The 24,893-nt window shown below is 49.8% G+C and overlaps 2 protein-coding genes across 3 annotated transcripts; both read left to right on the top strand.

The window, feature by feature from the left end:
* Positions 1-1,273: 1,273 nt before the first annotated feature.
* LINGO4 (leucine rich repeat and Ig domain containing 4) lies at positions 1,274-6,702 on the top strand. Its single transcript, XM_059673179.1, has 2 exons — positions 1,274-1,367; positions 4,132-6,702. Exon 2 carries the CDS (start codon positions 4,145-4,147, stop codon positions 5,927-5,929), a length of 1,785 nt encoding a protein of 594 aa, XP_059529162.1. The 5' UTR covers positions 1,274-1,367; positions 4,132-4,144; the 3' UTR covers positions 5,930-6,702.
* Positions 6,703-11,941: 5,239 nt separating this feature from the next.
* Positions 11,942-24,312, top strand: TDRKH (tudor and KH domain containing). 2 transcript variants are annotated; one of them, XM_059673379.1, is made up of 14 exons: positions 11,942-12,041; positions 16,076-16,224; positions 16,953-17,059; positions 17,655-17,844; positions 18,976-19,115; positions 19,212-19,533; positions 20,355-20,515; positions 20,700-20,872; positions 21,097-21,161; positions 21,424-21,575; positions 21,974-22,075; positions 22,332-22,428; positions 22,611-22,700; positions 22,884-22,969. In XM_059673379.1, the coding sequence occupies exons 2-13, from the start codon at positions 16,101-16,103 to the stop codon at positions 22,661-22,663; spliced, it is 1,686 nt and encodes a 561-aa protein (XP_059529362.1). In that variant the 5' UTR covers positions 11,942-12,041; positions 16,076-16,100; the 3' UTR covers positions 22,664-22,700; positions 22,884-22,969. The 2 variants fall into 2 exon arrangements, with proteins under 2 accessions (XP_059529362.1, XP_059529361.1); XM_059673378.1 differs by lacking the exon at positions 22,611-22,700 and having other exon boundaries at positions 22,884-24,312.
* The last annotated feature ends 581 nt before the right edge of the window (positions 24,313-24,893 follow it).

Genomic DNA, 24,893 nt, shown 5'->3' with positions numbered 1-24,893 from the left:
CACACACACACACACACACACACACACACACGCACACGCACACGCACTCGACCTGCAGTTATGCGGCTCTACAGACACATTTGATCTCACATGATCTCCGTCTTCCTTGAGGTCACTGAGGAGCTTAGCGGCCTCAGGAAGAGCACCAATCCTGAGGGACCCAGAGCATTCCCATGGTGCCCCACCCACCAATCTTAGACCTGGGGCGCTCCCAACGCTATCCCAGTCCAGCGGTCTCCTATCACAAGAAAATCCAAGAGAAGCAGAGCTGGCTGGCCACTGGACAGTCCGAAGGCCACGGATGGACCTCCAAGAGGACAGTGTAGGCCCAGCTCTCGCGAGGGAGGAAGGAAGCAGGAACAGGTGCAGTCCGGCCACTCAGCGATTGGGAACCACCGACTGCAGCAGGGGGAGGAGGCCCCGTCTCCAGCCCCAGCCCCAGGCTTTACAATGAGCTGCCAGCCCTCTGCTGAGGGATAAACAGCAGAGGGAGGGGGTTTGCCTGTCAGGGGAGGGATTCATTGGGTAAACGTAAACCCCAATCTGTGCCATTCTTTATAAAATGATTTCAGAGGCAAGAGGTGTGTGTGTCTTCAATAAGATCATCTACACAGGGCTCCGCAGTCTGGCTCCTAGGTGGGGACCCAGGTCTCCGGCCCAGCCAGCCGTCAGCGTTGTCAGGGCTCAGCCCCTACTCCGATCACCCCTCACTGAAGCTTGGGAGCGGATCCCCGGGAACCCCCCGCGCAAGGAGCCTTAGACTCAGCTCCGCAGGGGACGTTCCGGGTGGAGAACTTTCCCCAGGAATGATACCCACAGGGGACATTTACAGTGAGAGGCTGCCGGGAATCGCCCCGCATCTGGGAAGACAGCCCTAAGGGGCTTGGCCCTGGAGCTCCGGGGAGGGAATCGGGATGTGGGAGAGACTCTTTGGAGCTGCCCAGCTGCTTCCACTGCTCGACCTCCACCCCTGGGGGCTCCAGACTCTCCCCCTCACCTCCCCCCGCCCTCTCACCCGCTCCCCAGCAGTGGCGCTGCTGCAGCCCTCCCTGGCTGCTTTATTTATTTATTTTGCACCAACGGGGTTGCTGCAGACTCATTCTCGCCTGGTTTAAAAAGAGAGAGAGAGGAAAAAAAAATGCTTTCTGGTTCTTTTTTCTACCTCAGTCTTGGCAGCAGTGGCCGCAGCAGCAACAGCAGCGGCGGCGGGCAGGGCGGGTGGACTGGCAGGCGGGTGGGCAGGCAGGTGGGGGGCAGTGGGAGTGAGCACCAGGGGAGGTGCGGACCCAGGTGCGGCTCGAATGGGACGAGCCCCCAGCCCTGGGCAGATGCGGAGCCCAACTTGACGCGGCCCTCCAGCTTCTCCGGTAAGTGCCCCCGCCTCCCGTCCCGGGCTGCAACTGCCCTTCTCCATAGCGTTCTCAGAGCAAAGGCCAGACCCCTGCCGGTCAAGGCTAGAGGGTTTGTAGCCCCACCTCCATCCCGCCCCCCAGGTAACCATTGATCCTGGCCCCACAGAACTTTGGTGGGAGAACTAAGATGTCCCAAGTGCCCCTGGGGGCATGGACTCCAAGGAGACCTCCGTTCAGCTCCCCGGGGCTCACTCTCTCTGAGAAGTGTCTTCCCACCCAACGAGCAGTGTGGCTATTCCAGAAATCTTTCCTCTTGGAGCCCCCACCCCACGCAGGTCCCCATGCCTCAGCGAGGTCTGCCTTAAAGAGGCTCTCCAGGTGCAAATGTGTCCCGGACGGACGGCCACAGAGAGACAAAACAGCACCCCATTCCTTGAGGGGATGGCGCCCCAGCCCCCAGCCCATTTGAGGAGAGAGAAAAGTGGTTCTGACACCGATTTCTTCCTGCAAAGTGGCCGGAAGCCAGTCCTGTAGCCATGGAAATTGGCAAGGGAAGCCCGTGATGAAATTAGCCACCTTATAAATAAAGAAAATGGATTGGCCCCAGATCCCGCAGCCCCGGGCCCAGGAGGCTTTGGGAACGAAGAGGGAACAGGCGGCAGAGGGAAGGAGGGAAGGAGGGAAGCTGGGCTGCACGCTTCGCTGCACTTTTGCTGAGTGCAGAGCAAGAGGGATGAGCAGGAACTGCGGCTGGTGGTGACAAAGTGCTAGCTGCCGGGTGGACTTCCCAGAGCAGGCACAGGGAGAATGAGACAGGCTGGGGCGGCTCTTAGCAGGCCATCGATACCTGTGGGGTTGGCGTAGGGGCGAGAGGAGGCTGGTCAGCAGCCCTTGCCCGCCCTGTGCCCACCCCATGCCATTCTTTCTCAAGCTCAAGTCTCAGAATAGTGTCCTACATCCCTCTACTGTTTGGGCCTCTTTCTTCAGTTTTCCATTTCCTGCATGTCTGAAGTGGCTATAGGACAGCCACCACAGCGACCCTTCTAGAGGAGAGTGTCGAGTGGGAAGGGAAGGAGAAGGAATCCTACCACCTCGCAAACTGCCTCTCCCGAGTTCCACGGGGCGGGGGGAAAGTGAGGCGTGCAGTAGCGAGCTAACCCTGTGAGGGCCAGAAAGCCGGAAGCCTGGAAGCCCAGAGGTGACCAGGATCTGCAGCCAGAAAGAAACCCGGGCATCCTGCCTCCATCTGGCCAGCCCTTGCCAATTCCAAACCGGGCCCCTCCCTGGGGGGTCCCTGTTGGCATTGGACAGGGTGTCAGGGGCTCCTCTCACCACCTTCTCCTCCATCACCTCAGTCGGTGCCCAGTGGGCACTGTAATCACAGCCTTCTTGACTTTGTCCACACCCCTGGCACCCAGAAACCCACTTTAAGTGAACAGGCTGTACACGCAGCCTGTGCCCAGAGATCTGCTGTGCCTGCCAAGGGCTGCCTTGCTCCCCACCCACCTGTCTGAGCAGGTGCTGTCCCGCCCCCCCCACCTCCCCGCCCCCCCCCCATACATTTCTCTGTCTCCCTGGTTCTCAATCTGTCCCTTGTGTATTGCTCAGGAGGCTGAAGCCAAAAGGGACAAGAGATTTCCCTGATTCCCACACTGGACTTGAATCAGAGCACCATGAAGAAGGGACCTAGGAGAAGCTTAAGTCTGAGGACCAAGCAACAAAACTCCAAGCTTGCGCAACTCACATACCCCAACATCATCTATCGGGGAGGCGGGGTTGCCCTTGGGGTTCTTATGAGGGGCTCAAGCGGGCCGTGTCCTGTGCCACAGCTAATGTGCCGCTTGGCTGTGGTCCCCACAGCATTCTGGGGAGAGAGGATCTCGCTCGTCCAGGGCCTCAGGCTCTGTGCCAGCTTAAAGGAAGGCAGACAGGCAGTCAGTGGAGGCTGGGGGGCTGCGGCCCGCACAGTTCCCAGCTTTGGGTGATGGACTCATGGCAAGGCCTCTCTCCAATCAGGATCCAAGGTTATGATCCCCCTGAGCCTTCAACAAAACTACAGGCAGATAATATGGGAGGAGAGGGTGGAAGGAGAGGGAGAGAACGGAGCTTGGGAAGAGCAGATAAGGGACCTGAAGCATTTCTGGACCTCACAGGTACAGAGGAAAAGCCGTTACAGGGAGACTCAAAGTTGCCTCCTGCTGCTTCCTATCCCAGTCCAGTCCCATAAACCTTCCCACAGCAATCAGTTTTTTAAAAATATTTTTTAAATTGATTTCAGAGAGGACAGGAGAGGGAGAAAGAGATCGGAACATCAATGATGAGAGAGAATCGTCGATTGGCTGCCTCCTGCAGGCCCCCAGTGGGGATCGAGCACACAACTCAGGCATGTGCCCTGACCAGGAATTGAACCGTAACTTCCTGGTTCATAGGTCGGTGCTCAGCCACTGAGCCACGCCAGCTGGGCCAGAATTCATTCTTGACTAGGGTTCCACTTGACCTGCAGGCACCCAGGACCGGGAGGAAGGGAAAGTAGAGCTTCCCCAAAAAGAAGCCCCCAGGAGGTACACACCAGAATTCCTCCTGGTCTGTGCCCCACTTCCCGGCAGTTCTGAGGTGGTGGCTCTCTCTTCTCTCTCTCTCTCTCTCTCTCTCTCTCTCTCTCTCTCTCTCTCTTCCCCTCTTCTCTCTCTCTCTCTCCCCTAAGGAGGTCCAGGGAAGCCAAGGGTCACCATCATCTGAAGCCACTTTCCAAAAAAGGCCATGTCATCATCTGTTCCAGGACTGAAGAGGGGATGGCTGCCGGCACAGTAGCTCCAAAGCAAGCCCGGCCCCCGTGGCCGCCTCTCCTGCTCTTGCTCCTCCTGCCCGCAGGGAGCAGTGGCGGCTGCCCTGCGGTGTGTGACTGCACCTCCCAGCCCCGGGCAGTGCTCTGCGCCCACCGGCGGCTGGAGGCTGTGCCCGGGGGCCTCCCGCTGGACACTGAGCTCCTGGACCTGAGTGGGAACCATCTGTGGGGGCTGCAGCAGGGGATGCTCTCTCGCCTGGGCCTGCTCCGGGAACTGGACCTCAGCTACAACCAGCTGTCCAGCCTGGAGCCCGGGGCCTTCCATGGCCTGCAGAGCCTGCTCACCCTGAGGCTGCAGGGCAATCGGTTGCGAATCATGGGGCCTGGGGTCTTCTCGGGCCTGTCCGCCCTCACCGTGCTGGACCTCCGCCTCAACCAGATTGTCCTCTTCCTTGATGGAGCTTTTGGGGAGCTGGGCAGCCTCCAGCAACTGGAGGTTGGGGACAACCACCTGGTGTTTGTGGCTCCGGGGGCCTTCGCCGGGCTGGCCAAGCTGAGCGCCCTCACCCTGGAGCGCTGCAACCTCAGCACGGTGCCTGGCCCGGCCCTGGCCCGGCTCCCTGAACTCGTGTCCCTCCGGCTTCGAGAACTGGATATCGGGAGGCTGCCGGCGGGGGCGCTCCAGGGGCTGGGGCAGCTCAAGGAGCTGGAGATCCACCACTGGCCGGCTCTGGAGGCCCTGGAGCCGGGGAGCCTGGCTGGGCTCAATCTGAGCAGCCTGGCCATCACCCACTGCAATCTGAGCTCCGTGCCCTTCCAGGCGCTGCGCCACCTGAGCTTCCTCAGGGTCCTGGATCTCTCCCAGAACCCCATCTCAGCCATCCCCGCCCGAAGGCTCAGCCCGCTGGTGCGCCTCCAGGAGCTGCGGCTGTCGGGGGCCTGCCTCACCTCCATTGCCGCCCATGCCTTCCACGGCCTGACCGCCTTCCACCGCCTGGACGTGGCGGATAATGCCCTTCAGACACTCGAGGAAACGGCCTTCCCTTCTCCAGATAAACTGGTCACCCTGAAGCTGTCTGGCAACCCCCTGACCTGTGACTGCCGCCTCCTCTGGCTGCTCCGGCTCCGCCGCCGCCTGGACTTCGGGGCGTCGCCGCCTGCCTGCGCTGGCCCTCAGCATGTCCAGGGGAAGAGCCTGAGGGAGTTCTCAGACATCCTCCCTCCAGGGCACTTCACTTGCCAACCAGCCCTGATCCAAAAGTCTGGGCCTCGCTGGGTCATCGCAGAGGAGGGGGGGCGCGCTGTCTTCTCCTGCTCTGGGGATGGAGACCCAGCCCCCACCGTCTCCTGGATGAGGCCTCCGGGGGCCTGGCTGGGGAGGGCTGGGAGAGTTCGGGTGCTCGAGGACGGGACCCTGGAGATCCGCTCGGTGCAGCTACGGGATAGAGGGGCCTATGTCTGTGTGGTGAGCAACGTCGCTGGCAACGACTCCCTGAGGACCTGGCTGGAAGTCATCCAAGTTGAGCCACCGAACGGCACTCTCTTTGACCCCAACATCACGGTGCCAGGGGTCCCGGAGCCTTTCTTCCTGGACAGCAGAGGGGTAGCTATGGTGCTGGCAGTGGGCTTCCTCCCCTTCCTCACCTCCGTGACCCTCTGCTTTGGCCTCATTGCCCTCTGGAGCAAGGGCAAAGGTCGGGTCAAGCATCACATGACCTTTGACTTTGTGGCACCTCGGCCCTCTGGGGATAAGAACTCTGGGGGAAACCGGGTCACTGCCAAGCTCTTCTGACCTTTCCTTCCACTCTGGGGACCCAGCCACGCCAGCTTCAGATACCAAAGGGGGAGGACCCACGGCCGCTTAGGCCAGAACCCAGCCCCAAGCGGCACAGGTGTCCCAGGCCTCCTGCCTGCACCGTGCCCGCGGCTATGGGACCCCCCAGTTAGTCTGCCTCGTGCTGCTGCAGTCTGAGGATGGCACTGTCATCTCTCCCCCGAGGGCCCCAGCGAGCTGGTATGGAGACCCTGTAGTCAGCCCAGCCCTCGCCCCACAATACACAAAGCAGGAACTATAACCAGGGCTCCAGTCTGCTCGGCCGCCCATCAGGCTTTCTTTACACATACTTCCAAGCTTCAATAAGCAATAGCAATTGCCAACCACACCTAAGCGATTATTTCAGAGGGAAGTGCCATTTGCTTCTTGGAGTCTCTGCTCCTCAACCAGGTGGTCTCCCCCTCTTTCTCCTCCATCCCCTCCCCGAGGCAGAAGGAAAGAGGGCCGAGGAGAAGAGGAGGTGAGTGGGGGATGGGGGAGGACAGACTACACCCTGGCACTGTGTCCGCATGAGCCTCCACATCCGGCCTCTGTCTGTCGCATCATTAAACCTGCTGCCCAAAGGCCCCGACAGTAGCAGCCCAGACTAAACGTGATTTCTGGAGTTTTCTTTACGTCAGACTTTTCCTGCCCTTATTGCTGTCAAATCTCCCCCTTCCTATCCTTCCTGCCCATTGAGCATGTATCCCAACGGCCTTGCCTAAATGTAATAAACAGGGGTTTATGCAAAAGGTGACCAGGTCTGGGGAGAGCAGCACTCCTAGCCCGTTTCCGTTTTAACCCTTTAGCATACTCTCCGTCTCTCGGATGGGCGGAGCAATCCTCCACCTCCCAGAATTCCAATCCAGGACACCCAGCTCCGACCCTCCATCCTCATTCCAGCTGGGATCTCCCTCTCATTCCCTTGTCACAGATCCCTACTGCCCTTCAGGGAAGGCACGAGGGGAACTCCTAGAAAATGACTAACAAAAGCAAAATCTGCCCTTGTCAGAGGAGAGAGACCCAGAACAGAGCAGGGCTGGGCTTGGAGGAACAGGGAGGAGGGGCTGCGAGTTGTAGTGAAAAGCAGAGGTAGAGGCAGCCGCAGGAAAGCCTCGGGGTGCACTTCACTGCCCTCTGCAGTCCCCCGTCCAGTCCGGGTTTAGTGCAGCCCCAGCGGGAAGCCGTCTCCTGAGTGAGGTCACTGTCAGACAGAGACCTCTGATGCAGAGGCGGGCGGGAGCTCGAGATGCTGACGGCCTCTGAGTGCGCTTCAAATAGAGGGCAAAGCGGAGCCAGAAAAAGTAGAGATGCTGAGCGCTCAAGGGACAGCAGCCGAGATGGGAAGAGTGAAGGGAGAGAAAAGGAGCAGGGAGGAGGGGCCAAGAGTGGAGATTCACAGCCCTGGCAAGCCTCTCCGCAGCACCATCTGCAGGGCGTCCACCCCAGGAGCCCCCACCCCCCTCACCCCCTTACAGCACCGTGATTCCTGCTGCTGCTGTCCCTGTCCTGCGGAGACCACTCGTTACAGTCCCCAGGGAGGGAGGGGAGCCGGCACCACCAGGACACAGGGGGACCCAACCGCCAGGACGGCGCCTCAGGGGGGCAGAGGTGAATGTGAGACCCCGCAGTTTGGAGATTGAAGCTGGAGAATCAACCATCTTCAGAAATGGGTACCCTTGAGCCTCCAACCCTACCCCCACCTTGCACACAATTCTCTTCGCCTCCCAACAACTCCCTCTCCAGCTCCAAGACCCCAGGAAGGCTTCCCTGGCGGGCCGCAGCCCTGTCCCTCCTTCCCAAATGCTCCACCAGCATCTGATTAGGTTAGCAGCGGGGTCAGGTGCTAGTGTTTCTCGCTCGTGTTGCCTACTCTGCAATGCAGAGGAGAGCGGAAGCCGCACTGCTGTCAGAGCAGCCCCCTGAGGCGGTGGGGACAGGGCACAGATGGTGCATGTCTGGAGCAGGAGGTGCTGCTGCCTGTGTCCCAAAGGCTCCAGGGCAGCCCAACAGAAATAGAGTACGTACGAGTCGCAGGTGTAAGTTCAAATTTTCTAATGTCACATTTAAAAGCAAAGGGAAACACACACAAATTATTTTAATACTATACATTTTATTTAATTTAACCTAATGTACCCAAACTATTATTTCAACATATTATCAATATAAACATTAGTGATGAACTGTTTTACATTGTCTTGTCATATTAGGTCTTTGAAATCCAGTGTATATTTCACACTTACAGCACATTCCAATTCAATCAGTAAGTTTTCACCAGAAATATCTGATCTGTATTTATATTTCATGAAATTCACTGTTGAAAAATTTGATTCACACCTCCAAGCTGTCCCAAACATATTAAAAGTTTTACAATAACAAAATCAAGACTTGGTTTTCACATTTACATGAATTAAAATTGAATAAATGTAAAATTCCACTCCTGAGTTGGTTGCCTCCTGCTATTAGGGAATGAGACCATAACCTGGGCATGTGCCCTTGATCGGAATCAAACCTAGGACCCTTCAGTCCGCAGGCCGACGCTCTATCCACTGAGCAAACCAGCCAGGGCCCACTAGCTTTCTTTTCAGTGGCCAGTGTGTTGGACAGCACAGCTCTAATCACTACAGCTCTGGGCCCAGACTAGGACCGCCTTGGCAGAGATGGGCAAGTACCGCTCAAGAAACACATTGGAGCCGGGGGAGGGGGAATGGAGTTGCTCTCCCCGCCTCACTGCCATCCCTTATTCTTCGTAACTGCTTTTCCAGAGACCTTGGAGAAGTGAGTCCCCTTAATGCAGCAAGGTTACTCAGATGAGCACTTCCACGGCCTATACAATCAGCAAATCAGTCCCCATCACACCTGTCTGGGAAGGCTGCCCTTAGCTCAGGTGTGACTGTGTAGACATGTGTGTGTGTGTGTGTGTGTGTGTGTGTGTGTGTGTGTGTGTACAAGTGTGTGAAGCAACCAGGGACACAGGCGGCTGTGTGCATGTGTGTGCATGTGCAGCGATGTTACGGTCCACATCTTTGGGATAATCAATGGAGCTCTCCCTGGGGTGAGACATTTATTGAGGCCTATTCTGTCAGTGACTTTATCTTTGCTTTCTTATTTAACCCTCACATCAATCCTATAAGATTGATTGATGTGAGGCTCTTAGCTGATCATGGAACTAAAGGTCAAATAGATTAAGAAACGTGCTGGAGTCCACAGGGCCAGTTAGTGCGGGAGCTGCACTGGAACTCAGGGCCAACTCAAAAGCCAAATGCCTCCACCAAACTGCGATGCTGCTCTAGCCCCTGCGTGTTCCTGCAACTCTTCCCAGGGCCTCTCCGCTGCAGGACCTGACCTGTGAGAAAGGCAAAATCCAGGGTCATCTTCCACCCCACTAGCTCTCCACAACTCTTTTAGGGGCACCGGGGTCAACTGTTAATCCTCACCTCCTTCAGTAACTGCAATGCAACTGACTCAGGAAGCTGAGGATTGGTTGGTTTTTACTCTTTCTTCTCAGTCACCTCTCCCAGCGGCTTGCTGCCTCTTTCCCAGGGACCAGCAGAGAGCAGCAGGAATTCCAGGGATCAGATGGACTGAACTGAAATGCCTGGCAGACCCTCTCATGATTAAAACAGGGGCTTCAGATTTCCTAGGTCCTTTTTGGGGTCCTAACCTCAACCTCCTAGGTTACAGAGAGGCTGCTCGGGAATTTCTTGTACGGTGGAACAATCTGTGAGCTGTTTCAGACTTAAGGGAGATTTGACTCGGCCCACCTTCTGCCTACCCCGGCTTGACCGAACCTGCCGGAGGTCATTCCATCCACCCTCCCTCAACCTCTCCCCATTTCCATTTCAGACAGGGTGTCACCTAAGCCGAGAGACACTGGGACCCAAAGATACATGGGGAGCGCTGGCAGCATTTCAGCGCTCCCCATGTTGGTCCCTGATATATTTTAATTTCTGTATTTCCTTCGCTGTGCTGGCTCCCTGATCAAAGGATGAGAAGCCTGTCGACCTTTTTTGAGTCACAGATCCCTCTGAGAATACCCGGTGCAAGCTATGAAGAAAAATGTTTATAGATTGTCCACAGTCATCCTGAAGCCACCACAGATCCCACAGAACGCGCAGGTAACGAACCTCTGCTGTGACCAGCCCCAGGGGGCAGGGGAACGAGGAGGGCTTAGGCTGCCTGTGCGCCCCAGGGTCCATTAGAGGCAAGGAGGAAAGGCTGGGAAGACCCTCAAACATCGAAAAGCTTGGTAACAAATTGCATAAGCATGTTGATGGGAGAGAAAATTAGAAGGCAATTTGCAATTCTGTCTATACCGATATCCTGTTAATCATTTCTGGTGTGGAATGAAAATGACGAAAGTCTTCCTGGGAGGAAAGGAATTTGCAGAAGGCACCTATCCAAGTGGGACAAAGACACCACACACAATTCTCTGACCTAGTATTTGCAGTCCCGAGTATTGATTATACAGATATGCAAGAACCAAAGGGCATAGACTTGGGTATCAATATAATAGTAAAGCGTGGTTGAATGTATCAGTATATCCCTCAGGCTTACTATGAAACTTTCCTATGAGGCAGACACGTATGTACTGCTATGAAAAGACATCTAGACTCTATAAAAGGAAATTGCAAAATAGTATGGATAGGATGTTATCAGCTGGTTAAATGATATATATGCATGTTTAGACTATCTTGTGAAAATTCACAAAAAATCTGGTAATATTGGTTGCTTCTGGGGGAAAGAAGATGTATTCGCTTGTAATAACCCTTATTCCTTTTGGATTTTGTAGACTGTGCACGTGTTATTCAAAACACGCGTGCTTTTTAAATGAATACAACCGACAAACTGAGTCTCGGAGGTATCTCTCTAGCTGACGGAAGAGAGAATCTTGCGTTCATTCAACGTCCCCTGAGCGCTTATCCTGCGCCAGGCACGGCGATAGAAGCTCGTGCGGAAGACGCCCGCCCGACGAGGAGCGCCCACCCCCTGGGCCCCCGGGCGAGTCCTGGTGCGGGGCGGGGGCTGCGCTGGGAGGGGCGCAGGGCCGCCCGCGAGGCTGCCCGCGCGCAGGGGCCGGAGCGGGGCCCAACGGTCCCTAACGGTCCCGGACCCGGACGGCGGCTGGAATGCATTTTCCCAAAGCAAACCGCGGCCTTCCGAGGCCCACCCCCTTTCTCCTCCCGCACAGAAACGGGCCCCGGCGCCCGTCGCCAGACCCGTTTCCCTCCAGGCCCAGGGAAGGGCGGGCCCGCAAGCTCCCTTACCCCGGGGCGCTCGCATCTCGGGCTCTTCCTCTTTCCTGCTGCGTGTCCATCCTCATCGGCTATTCGTTCCTCTGCAGAGGAATAGCGGGCCCTCGCTCTCGACTGTCAGCTCCTTCCCCTTCACTTTCCATCTCTACGAAGCCTATTTTTTATGCCCCCACCCCCTCACCCCAACATGTTTTCCACATCTCCCGAGCCCCCGGCACAGTATGGGAACCGATCGAGGCAAAAGATCGCAGAGCAAACAGGCAGCGGAGCGTGGCCCATCATGGGACTCTTTTCCCAATGGTCACCGGGTTGCGGGGTGGCACTGGCCTTGATGGTACAAAAGCACTAATTTGTGCGAACGACGACACGGCCGCGCTCGCACCTAGGTCCCAGTCCCGGGAGCGCAGATTTTCCTCCCAAGCTCAAAAGGTGGCAGCCTCCTCGGTAATTGGTCCGGAGGTGGGCCGGGGGACTCCGGAAAGCCTCCGATTGGCTGTTTAATTCTCAGCCGGTGCACTCTTCAATTAACAAAGCGCGCTTTCCCTGCGTCCTATTGGCTGACAGGGTGGGGCCGGCCTCGAATTCCTTCCGGGTAATTGGGTATCAATCCACAGCCGTCCGTCTCTTGGGGGCAACCCGCGGAGGGATTGGTTGTGGCGGGGAAGGCGATTGGTCGGGCTGCGAGCCGGGCGTTGATTGGTGCGGACGGGCGGCGGGGGGCGGGGCGGCGGCGTCTGAAGCGAGGTCCGCGGAGCTGCGAGGCGGCTGCGTGTGGGAGGAGGCGCCGGCCGCTGGGCTGAGGTGCGAGGAGTGCGCGGCAGCTGATTCGAGGAGCGGTAAGGGCGGGGACCCGGAGCGGCTGGCGGGGGGCGCCCCTGGCCGCGAAGAGAGGAAAACGTGGGGCTGAGGAAGGGGGGCGTCCGAGCCCCCCCACCGGGAGAGGCTGAGGCCAGGGTGCGGGGCCCGGGGGCGGCCGGAGCCCCCGGTGGGGTGGCGCTGTCGGGACGGCGTTACCTCCCACCCCGCCGCCCGCCGCCCAAGGGGATGCTCTGGGCCCACCCGGTGCGAGAGGATTTGCCACTTCAGACACTTCCGTGGACCGCTTGTTTTTGAAAACCGCTCGCAGTTTAGGTTTGCCTTTTATTTCCCCCTGCTTTTTCTTTCGTTATCTCTAATAAAATGACTATTTGCAGTCGTCAGAATAATAAATTGGGGGGGGGGGTGTGTTCCCAGTTCCCCTCCCTACTCCCTGCAGGTATTTTCGTGGGTTTTGGCTGAAGAGTCCCCTGCCAACGTTAATTTTTTTAGATTCTTCTCAGCTTTCGAGAAATGGGTTGAGGCTTTTTTCCCCCCTCCCTCTGTGTCTCACTGATTTAAAAATAAATGCAGCAAGGATGAGGAAATGGGACGGGGCACTCCCACCACCGCCCTGTCGCCGCGTCTTGGGTGCTGGGCAGGTTCTGGTTGTGAGGAGATGCCAGGTCCTTTCCCGATGGAACTCGCAGTGTAACTTGACTCCTGGGTTTTCGAAATGATGATACAGGCGCGAAACCCTGTCAGAGAGTTGTTAGCAGCTGTTTAATACACATGCCAGGAAGCTTTGGAGTTAGCTTTGACTGATGAAAACCATCATGGAGCCACACTTCGCACCTCGAAGTGGTCCGCGTCTCCTTTTCCCCGTTCCCCAGCTTCCCCTGGGACTTGTGGCCTTAACTGGTGATCGATGGCCTCCTCTCCACATTCAAGTTGAAGTCATAAAATGAAACACAAGCTGGCAGTCGGTGCTGTACAGTTGTCCCCGTTTCCGTCATATTATTTCCCATTTTTCTTCTAAAGAGAACCTTACAGCAGTGTGAAGGAATGGGTCAGTTGTAAAAGAAATAAAAACAAAACACTAGACCAGTCAAGTCGATAGGCGTTCTTTGAGACATCCGCCGATAACTCTGTGGGCACACACTTCATTTGTAATATCCAAAGAGAAGTTAGTAAAATGTAGCTTTCGGTTCACATAGAAGTCACCCAATGAATGAATCCTGGTCCCAGATACTCATCTGCCTACCCCCCACACCCCTTCCACCACCAGATCGTCAATAGTCTCTGTCTTAGATGCCACCTCTGCCAGGTGCTCAGATGGGGAGCCTGGTAGCCAGCTGTTGCATTAACCAGAAATTTATATTGTTTTTGCATTGCCATTTGGTTTGGTATTGATCTTTCCTACTAGACCATTTCAGGGCAACAGTTATTCCTTGTTGTGTCCTGAGCATGCTCAGCCCACAACTATTAATTAACTGGTGCACATTAATAGTGAAGACAAGCTTAGAGACCATATGAGGAAATATACCAAGTAGCCAGTACATAAAAGAAGTGAAATCTTTTCTAGACACCCAGAATAAACCATACCTTCATATAGGAAAATGGTAGTTGTTTTGGCTCAAGAATTAAGCAAAAAAGAAATCTCCTTTATGAAGCCAAGCTTGTTTCCTTTCCTTTGGTATACAAAAAGATGTCTACATGATACCACCCAAACTTTCACAGAAATGTTGAAACGTTTCTTTGCAGCCTACTTAGGGGGCGGGGGAGAGAGAAACTGATATTTATCCAGTTAGGGAAGGAACCGCATATCTCTAATAACCCCACATTAAAACTCAACCCTTTTATTCCTACCCACTATAAGGAGGGTGCGCGTGTGGAGCAGCCACAATCTTTTGGGTTGATACTCAATCTCTACAAATGATATAGGCTCACTTGGTCAGAACATCGTCCCATACACCAGAAGGTTGCAGGTTTGATTCCCAGTCAGGACACCAACCTAGGTTGTGGGTTCGATCCATGGTCAGAGTGTCTGAGAGGCAACCGGTCAATGTGTCTGTCTGTCTCTCTCTCTCTCTCTCTTCCTTCCTTCCTCCCTCTCTCCCTCTCTCTCTGAAAATCAATAAACATGTCCTCAGGTGAGGATTAAAAATAAATAAATAAATAAATAAATAAAAGTGATATAGTATACTGGGGTCTACTTACTGGGTAACTAATTGCCTAGAATAACAAGATACTTGAAAAGAGTCCCTCACTGAGGTGATAAAAGGAGGTTTTGTTTTTTTTCTATTCAAGCCATGAGTCTGGGCAAGAGAGTGGATTAAATTTCTAGGAAAAAAGTAGATTTGTCAAACTTTGGACAACCTTTATTCATTTCTGCTGATCAGTAAAGCTCTCTGAGGCCAGATGCAAAACTGGGTCCTCTGACTGACAGTAGTAAGAACTCCACCTACAGTAGTCTCCTTATGTGATGTTCATGTGCTCCTCAGAATGAGATTTCTGAGCTAGGTCTTCTGTTCCTTGTCACTCCTCCTGAAAGGCTTTCAGGAAAAGCACATATGGAACCAAAGTTTTATTCCTAAGCAGGAATAAATGTTTATTAATGAATGTGCTTTTTTTAGGCTTACTAGGATACAACCATTTTTTTCTTATATCATAAGGGTTGAATTTTTTTTACCTGGAAGCAAATTGTAGCATAAATTACATTTCCTCGCTCATTTTAAAGCAGATCTTACTAAAAGCTGCATTGTATCTTATTCTACGGATTGTAATATCTGGAAATAGAGACTGTCTTTAGTTGTTTATTTTTGCCACCTATAGTGTTTTCCAACAGTATTTATTCATTTTGAATTGAGTGTGTTGACCAAAATAAAGATACCAGGTACTGTTTTGCTGAGAGTGCTTCCAAAGTAACTTTAAAAGTTTTTAAATATGCAAATAATAACCCAGACTCTGGGTAAGAGTTTAGGTGACCTCTTTAATCAGGTGTACTCTTCTGCAAAATGGGTTACTTCCTATTTCACAGGATTGTATGAAGATTGAATAAAATAATGTATGTAAAGTGGCTGGTGGCATTTTATTAAATACATATATTGTTTCATCTTCATACATATACTGTAGCATCTAGCACATCTACTTAATACATGTGGTTGAACTGCACTGGTGAAACCAGTGGTCTAGAGACAGCAGATAAACCATTGCCTACAGTATGGACAAGTGCTGTCATGGAGGCATCATTTACAGGGCAGTGTGAGCCAAGGAGAAACGCACCTGATGTCAGCTAGGGGAAACCCTGGAGACCTCAGCAGACATGGTAGTGGTAGAGATGAGACCTAAAGAAGGAATAGGCTTTTGCCAGGGATATCAGATGGACTGAAGAGTAAGACTAGGAAGACAGAAGTGACACATGTCAGAGCAAGGATACATAAGAGAGCACATCACATGCCTGTGGTAGAGCTGGGATTAGAATCTAATGGTAGGCAGAAATCAGATTACAAAGAACCTTTTATGCCATTAATGAGTTCACATGCAGGCAACAGTTGCTGAAGTAGAGGAAGTTCATTCATTCAACAAATGATTATTGACCAAATATTTATTGAATGGCTACTGTTTACTAAGCACTGGAAACCACTGGAAAGTTTACTTCAAGAAAGGCTTGGAAGCATAGGCAGGCGCATATATGAAATTTTAAATAGTTTGAAATAAAAATCTAATTTTTAAAATATTTAATAATTTTTTGTTCCTTTGTCTTTTAAACTGTGATCAGTGTATAATTCTAATTGCAATGCAGGGATGAAGTGTGCCTCTATTTAGTTGTATATGTATGTGTCCCTTAACTAACTTAAAAAATACCCTGAGACCTTTTACATGATACAGATTTTGAGTCTGCTCAAGCTCTTAACATGGAGAAAAGTAGGCAGTAGTATTCTCTTTAATAATAATAATAACAATAATAATAATAATAATAATAATAATAATATAATGTGTTCCCATATGTCTCTGCCAGTCATAAAGGAACTTGGATGAAAGTTCCTTCTTTTCCCTCATTTGCTTATTTTAGGATATAAGTCAGACTACAGCAGAAAATGTCCACTGAACGGACTTCTTGGACAAGTTTGTCCACTACTCAGAAAATAGCACTGGGCCTCGGGATCCCAGCCAGTGCAACGGTTGCCTACATCCTATATCGCAGATACAGGGAAAGCAGAGGTATGTGAACCACACAGCTGTACATATGGAAATGTTCAGACCATGTTCAATTTAACAGCCTTGTTAAATTGAAATGAACACTGTCCTTGCTAGCCTGGGGATCATTTGTTGGGATGTAATTGGCTTTCATGAGGAGTCTTTGAAACTATTTGATTTCTTCTTTTTTATATTCTTAATGTGAAATGAATTCATTTTATAATTCTATTGATCTGTTCCCTTCGGCAACATCAACATTGCAGTGGATTCTTTTAATTTTTTTAATATCCATACTCTTCTCTTTTTTATATGTTCCTTCTATTTAATTGTTAGGAGAAAGCTAACTGTGGGGTTTAATTTTCCCTAAGGGCTGGACCTAGAGAGACCTAGAGAAATTATTTCTGTAGAAACAGGAGAAGTTCTGAGCCTAATGGACTACTCGGGCAACATCTAGCCTTCATTTTTCTCCAAGAGAAATAGTTTGCCTAAAGTCCAACAGCTCTTGAGTGCAGAGCCAAATGCTTTACCAAAACACTTAGCATCTGTAACAGTATCCCAGAGATAATACTCATCTTTTGGTCTTTGGGGATCTTCTAATTGCCACTCAGATGCTACTTCTCTTTGTCATTGTGGTTGAGATTTTCAGTTTATCTCTTGGATCAGTGTCTCTTTGACAGCTAGGTTCAGGGGAGGGCTGGTAGTAGCTTTGGGTGTTAATCTAAGTCTGATCTGATGAGCCATGATCTGTGCAGAAGAGCGGCTGACGTTTGTTGGGGAGGACGACATTGAGATAGAGATGCGAGTGCCCCAGGAGGCTGTGAAGTTCATAATTGGCCGGCAAGGAGCCAATATTAAACAGGTAAGTGTGTGAGCCAGCAATCTGCTTTTCCAGAGATTGATTCTTTCCCTTCTCTGCCCTCATCCCACAAAATCCACCCACATTATGTATATTTTGAAAAGAAAAAACACACAAAAAAAGAAAAAACACAGGAACTTTTTAGCTAATATGCTGTTTACCTTCTAGAAATGAATATTCTCCCTAGAGAATGGACAATTTAGCTTGAAATGGGGATTGGCTGCATTTTAGCTTTTTTACTTTTCAAATTCTCATTAATTGACATTAAATAGTGAATTTCTGCCTGGTTCTTCTTACCATCTTCCATTGTTCAGGCGGTGTGTCAAGAAAGCAAAATACTTGATTCTCTAATACAAATCAAATTAGGAGAAAAGAGGGTTCAAAGCACAAAGAGAAAGTGTTTTAAATTAACTGCTATTTGGAGTTACCCTTGTCACTAATCTCCTTCCATAAGTTCCTATAAGTGAGGACTGCTTATACAGCCTGATTTTGCTGATAATTGTGTCCAGTTCCATCTACCTCCGGGTTAGGTTTAGGGTGTCTTTTGCTAAAGGGGAGCTCTTCCAGAGCATGTCGCCATGTATCCTTTTCTCTGCAGCTGCGGAAACAGACAGGTGCGCGGATTGATGTGGACACGGAGGATGTAGGCGATGAGCGGGTGCTGCTTATCAGTGGTTTTCCTGTTCAGGTGTGCAAGGCCAAAGCAGCAATCCATCAGATCCTGACAGAGACTGCCCCAGTGTCTGAGCAGCTCTCAGTTCCCCAGAGATCTGTGGGCAGAATCATAGGTACCACTGGACAGCTTCCTCTACTGTTTCCTTTTATTCTTTACCTTTGCCTTTCTTTCACATCTGCCCAAGGGTTTTTCCTGGCCTACTTCCCCTTCACCTTGCTGAGGAAAAAAAAGGGACATTGAGATCAGAGCTTTACTTTTTTACAGAGCTGTTGGCAAAGCAAAACCCATCATCTCAAGAAGTTGTTTGATCTGAACTTTACAAATATGTTCCAAAAGGGTTCAGGTAATGTTACTTACCTCATAATAGATTTTTGTTGTTGCTAATCCTCACCGAGGAGGATATTTTAAAAAAGTATATTGTTACTCAGAGAGGAAGGGGGAGAGAGAGAGAAAAATCAATAGTGAGAGAGAATCATTGAGTGGCTGCCTCCTGCATGCCCCCCACTGGGGACAAAGCACGCAACCCGGACATGTACCCCTGACGGAAATCGAACCCGGAACCTTTCAGTCCACAGGCCGACACTCTCTCCACTAAGCCAAACCAGTTAGGGCAAGAAGGGTATTTTTTTCCATTGATTTTTAGAGAGAGTGAAAGGAAGGAAAGGAGAGAGAGAGAAACTTCGATGTGAGAGAGATATATTAATTGGTTGCTTACGAACACACCCCGACAGGGGCCGGGGATGGAACCTGCATTGCAGGTATGTGGCCTTGACCAGGAATGGAACCCACAACCCTTCGGTGCATGGGCTAATGCCCTTAACCCCTGAGAACACTGGCCAGGGTATAATAATGGATTTTTAAAGGGAAGCTGAGGATGCTTCTATTATCCCAAATCATTGTAGATAATGCTCTGTAGAGCACCTGTCATGCTTTCCTCTAGTCTAGAGCATTACTTATGAAGTGGGGATGTAAAGTATGTTGAGTGGTCAGAAAATGGAAATGACATGAAGAAGTTAACCTAGCCAATGTTAGAGTTTAAATAAAATGGATAGAGCAAATATCCAGAACTATCCTTCTTACAGTAGGGATTTTAGTAGCTCCTGCTTTCCATTCAATATTTTGCATTCTGTTCAGTTTGAAAATGGGCACTGACTCTCTTCTAGTATATACAAAATAGTGATTTCTCTAGCAGTTAATGTTGGCCAGAATGTAAGGACAGGATTTTATGTATTGTTCAATGTAGGGAGAGGTGGTGAGACGATTCGTTCCATCTGTAAGGCCTCTGGAGCCAAAATTACCTGTGACAAAGAATCAGAGGGGACATTACTACTATCAAGGCTTATAAAGATCTCAGGAACACAGAAGGAAGTGACAGCAGCCAAGGCAAGTAGCTGATAGACTTGCATCATCTCCAAGTCATTCCATCCTGGGTCAAAATATCTGGCCACATAGCTATCACCTCTTTTCTGATTTTCACAGCATTTGATACTAGAGAAAGTTTCAGAAGATGAAGAACTTCGGAAGAGAATCACTCATTCTGCAGAAACCAGAGTCCCACGCAAGCAGCCAATCAGTGTAAGAAGAGAGGAAGTGACAGAGCCAGGTGCAGCTGGAGAGCCAGCCTTATGGAGAAACACTAGTACTAGCATGGAGCAGCCTTCTCCGCTGGCAGATCCTCCCTTCAAAGGAGGTGGTGACATGGCTGTTTCAGGGCCAGAAGAAGGTTCCTGGGAGAAACCTAATGGTGACGGCTTTCAGAAGTCTGGAGCCCAGACCAGTCCAGAGATGTCCATGTTTGAAAGTATGTAACAGAGGGAACCCATAGTTACATGGAAAATAGAAGTACTAGCTTAGATAATCCAAAATAGGAAGTATTTTTTACTACACTTAGAAGTTTTCATAACAGATGTCTTTCTGGTACTATTTTACTTGGATTAGTACTTAAGATAATATTTTTCTGAATATAAACCAGCTAATGTGGAGAACACTATAGAAATATTCTAGTTCATAGGAAACTAGTCTGTAATATATCAAATAATGAATTTACATGATATTCTTTCACCAAACATACTTATTAAATAAAACAGCATGATTTTTCTTGCCTGTCTCATTATTTTTAAAAATCATCACCATTCAAGAAGAATTAAAAGGCTGTCAGCTTTGTCTTTTATACATAGTTATAGGATGAGCAGGGGAAACTAGGGCCCCTGAGAAGTTCAAATTTGTCCAGGGTCACATAGTGAGTCAGTGGAGGAATGGAATCTGGACAAGCCCCTGTCTGTCCATGTATCTTTTCACTGGTCCATGCTGCAGCTAGCATATGGAGGATTTACCGTCACTATAATTGGTGACTAATTTGAATACATAGCTGATGAGTAAGAATGTAAACTCTCTTATTACTCAGTTATATAGGAAGTACAAAACATAGCTTAGACCTCTCTTCAGGATGTTCTTTTATGATTCATCCAGTTGTCCCTCCAGCCACTTCTAAAATGGTAATAGCCGCTTGTTATTTGTACCCCCTGATGCAGTCTAGTCATTCCAACCAGAGGTGAGTCTGATATGATTGCCATATTAGATGGTGATGATTCTGCAGCTTAACTTGCTTATCCCTGTGTTTAGTCCCCAGTCCTGACTTCAGTTTCCATGCTGATGAGTTCCTAGAAGTCTACGTCTCTGCTTCTGAACATCCTAACCATTTCTGGATCCAAATCATTGGCTCCCGAAGCCTGCAATTGGATAAGCTTGTCAATGAGATGACCCAGCACTATGGGAATAGTCTGGTGAGTTGCCAAAGGGACAGGGCTCGGTCTGATGAAAAAAAGGGCATATCTTTTTGATTGTGGTATATTTCCTTTTCCTGTGGAGCAACTACTTGTTCTTTTTTCCTTCTGACACTGTCTGTTTATTTTTAAGCCTACCCCTTCCTAACTCTAACCCCTCCTGACGCCTTATCCCCATGTATAGCCTGACGACTTAACTGTGCATGTAGGAGACATTGTAGCAGCTCCTTTATCTACAAATGGTTCCTGGTATCGAGCCCGCGTCCTTGGCACCTTGGAGAATGGGAACCTGGACCTCTACTTTGTTGACTTTGGAGATAATGGAGATTGCCCAGTGAGGGACCTCAGGGCACTCAGGTCAGTGTGGAGGCCAGAGTAGAATCCGGCTGGAGTGCCAACTGTTGACTCAGCCCTAGCCACAGGGTGGTGAGCTAGCTGTTGGCACTCATCACCAGGGGGATTTGGGAGAACCTATTTACAGAGAACAGAAGATTATCTTCTCCTGCTGGGTTGGTCAGAAGCAAGGAATGTAAGCAGGCCCTCTGGCACCAGGAGTCTAATTTCAATTTCTTTCACTTTAGGAGTGACTTCCTAAGCCTTCCATTTCAAGCAATTGAGTGTAGTCTGGCGCAGATCGCCCCCGCAGGTAAATTGTCACAACCCTTACTGACCTTGCCTCCAAATAGAATAACTTTGATACAGCACATGGGAGGAGTCCTCACATTCCAAGGCTTTTTGAGTTAAAGGGGCTCAGGTGTCTTTTCCTCACCAGCACTAGAAAGCAACAGCCAGAAACTGGCCTGGCAGTCAGACATAAGTGCCTTCCAGAGTAGAAAAAGGTAGTTCCAGTTTCCCTCCTCATGTCAGCACTGACCCCTTCTTGGGCTCTCCCTACAATCTTTTATCAGGTGAACAGTGGGAAGAGGAAGCTTTGGATGAGTTTGACAGACTTACTCACTGTGCTGACTGGAAGCCCTTGGTGGCCAAGATCTCTAGCTATGTCCAGACTGGGGCCTCAACTTGGCCCAAGATCTACTTATATGATACTAGCAATGGGAAGGTAAGATTGGGGTTCACTCATTGTTCACTAGCTTTAGTATATTTATAGATTCATTTACTTTTTCTGTCCCAGAAAACCTATCTGATGTTACTCCTACTTTGTAAGATCTTTCAAGAATCAATCTTAGCTCGTCTGCCGTTTCTTCAGATGTGCCCTTCCTTACAGAGAGAACATGATTCCCTTTTCGTTTTTCTTTTTTTTTTTGTGCTTTAAGAATGTTTATTTTACATATTAATAATCCTCTCAATCATGTGACTATCTAACAATGGGGCCAGTGTGCTAGTTTCCCAGTTATAATGTAAAAAAGGTACCAAAAACGGGATGACTTGAAATGACATAAATGTATTCTCTCACAGTTCTGAAGACCAGAGGTCTGCCCTTTTCGTTTTTCTTCTCAGAAACTTGATATCGGGTTAGAATTAGTTCGTAAAGGATATGCAGTTGAGCTTCCTGAAGACATGGAGGAAAACAGAACTGTCCCAGGCATGTTGCACGATGCGGTGAGTGAGCGAGCTATTGCAGTCATTGAGGGTGCTGCTTCGGGGCAAAGCTCGTGCCTTGCGAAACATGAGGGCTTCTAGTCATGCATGTCATTTTGTAGAGTGCTTTCCTAGGTTATTGGAGTGGGCATTGTGTTCCTCTCAGCTACCAAGCTCAACTGCCTGAACCAGATCCTGTGAGCAGGGTGACAGAGTGGCCGCTCCTTTCCCACCAGCTCACATAGTCTTCCTTTTCCTCTTGCTTTCATCCTCTCAGGCCACAGAAGCAGCTGCCTCTCTCAGCAGCATGTTCACTGAGAGTAAGAAGAGCCCTGGAGAGATGGCAAACACCCTGTCCTGCCTCAGCTTATCAGGTACAAGCAGCATTTACTCCCTAGAGCGTCTTTGGAAGCTACCACTTCTCAGTCAGTCTCTCCAAACTAGGGAGCTTGTCAGGCTTGGCCATTAAGCAAGGTGGTCATGAGCATCCTGAGCCTGTGGCGATGCCTGCTCCATTAGGGCAGTGTCTAACTTTCTCCTCATCCCTGCTGTGTAGAGGCTGCCTCTGTGTCTGGTGATGATAACCTTGAAGAGGACTACTTAATCTGAAGTCTGCTTCAGCTGCCTCGGCCATCTGCTTTGCTTTGTGAGTGGAGCTATCATCTATCCGTAGCAACAGGAAAAGTAACGAGGGTGACAACAGGGGCCTTGCTTAGTCTCTTCCCCACAGCCTATCTAAACACTGCTTCTCTGCAGCTGCTTTCCTGTAGCTTAACTTGCTCTCAGATTGAGTCCTTTCAAGCTTTTTGTGTCTTTGTGTTTTTGGCAGGATTTGGGACCTGGAGAGAGGAGCCTATGATAAAGATCTCTATGCAGTCCTTTATTAATACACAGTCTGGCTTGCTGTGGACCAAATGCGTTTCTCCTTCCTTGGGACGACCAGAAAGAGTGTAGGGCAGGAGACAAATACATGTCCCTACTCCACTCTCCACCCCACCCCGACCCTTCCAGGGTTGGAATATGGCTGCATTCTGTCTGGGCTGTTCAACATCTGACTGTCCCCTCCGCCAGTCAGAATGCACACTCCTGCTAGTCCTTTTTGAGGCTGGGAAGTAGCCAGGGTTTGGTCATTGGAGGTGATGATTCTGCATAGTTCTGACTCTGGTAAGGAAAGTTTTTTAATGAACTAACTCAAAGACTGCAGTTCAGTCAGGAGGCAAAGGGAAAAAATCAGCATATTTATATTAAAAAATCCTCATGAACAGGGAAAAGAATGCTGCCTCCCAGCCTCAACTACTGAATTTATTGGAGACAGGTTTTTTGAAAACAGTACTCTATTTTCCTGTACATTTTGGTTAAAATATAAGCAAGAAGAGAGGCAGCTCAGGAAATATTCTAAATTGCTAGTATAGTATCTACTATATATTTGTGTATGCACGCACCCAGAGAGAGAGAGAAAGAAAACATGTATAGTTTTTCAAAGCGTTTTTTTGGGGAGGGGGTTCTTTGCTGAATAAAGTTATCAAAAAATGATCTAAAACTAAATGCTGGTTGAATCACAAGGTGGAAGCAGGTCTCTGGGTATCTCTTCTGAAACTAAATCTGGTGAATATTATGAACACCTCACATAGAGGGGTCCATCTATAACAAGTGTTCCTCCGTGTATAGATCATATTCTTTCCCCAAAGTTACCAGAACCAACTTAGGTTTGGACTATGTAAAGAAGACCCCACCTAAAGTATTGGAAATAAAAAGCCTGGATTATGATTCCAGAAGCCTGGGTTCTAGAGATAAATCTCTGGACTCTAGGGAGCCTGTTTCCCTACAACCTCTCTCCTCTGAGGATTGTCAGGATCCAATGAGAACTGGGAAGGTACTTGAAGTAAATATTATCAATGTAGTGTGAGTGGTAGAATAAATGGCAAATTAACTTTTTTTAAGGATCAGCAGAGTAAACTGAAAACTTGAAATAGCACATAAGGATGTCTTGTGCAGATTTTTTTGAATCTAGGAATTAGTGCCCGCTCAGTGTGGCTCAGTGGCTGTGTCGATCCATGAACCAAGAGGTCCCGGTTTGATTCCTGGTCAGGGCACATGCCTGGGTTATGGGCTCAATCCCCAGTAGAGGGTCTGTAGGAGGCAGCTGACCAATGTCTCTCTCTAATCAATGTTTCCATCTCTCTATCCCTCTCTCTACCTCTTTCCCTATGAAAAAAATTTAAAATCTAGGAATTAGTGAGCGAGGTCTACCCATATATTACATAGCAATTCTATTTTCCCATAGCCACAATTTTCAAAAATTTTCTCAAAAATCTCAGTGCTTGCCCTGGTCAGTTTGGTTCAGTGGACAGAACGTTGGCCTGCGGACTGAAAAGGTCCTGAGTTCAATTCCCAGTCCGGGGCACATACCCAGGTTGTGGGCTCCATCCCCAATAGGGGGGCGTGCAGGACACAGCCAATCCTTGATTCTCATCATTGATGTATCTATCTCTCCCTCTCCCGTCCTCTCTGAAGTCAATAAAAATATTTTTTTAAACATCTCAGTGCCACTTAGCAGAGGCCCTCCTGTGAAGGAGCACCTCTGATAAGTAGTTTTAGAAAATTCAACGCAGGGCTACCACTGACCTTTCAGACCTTGGCTTAGCCCTGGAATTGGAGCTACTCTACAAGGTCATGAGGTCACTTAGTCCCTAGTTTCCTCAGCCTTCACTGTTAAGTAGAGAGGACCCCTAACATAAATCATTCATAGAACTTCTTGCTGTGGAAAATAAGTAGTGTCTCATTCCTAGCTGCAGTTTGCTGCTGTGTGTAAAAATTTGTTCCTTTAAGTGGCCTTTAA

Source organism: Myotis daubentonii, chromosome 18 (assembly GCF_963259705.1).
Source record: "Myotis daubentonii chromosome 18, mMyoDau2.1, whole genome shotgun sequence".
Classification (NCBI taxonomy): domain Eukaryota; kingdom Metazoa; phylum Chordata; class Mammalia; order Chiroptera; family Vespertilionidae; genus Myotis; species Myotis daubentonii.
Note: the sequence above shows the minus strand (reverse complement) of the source record. Positions and strands in the feature narration are given on the sequence as shown.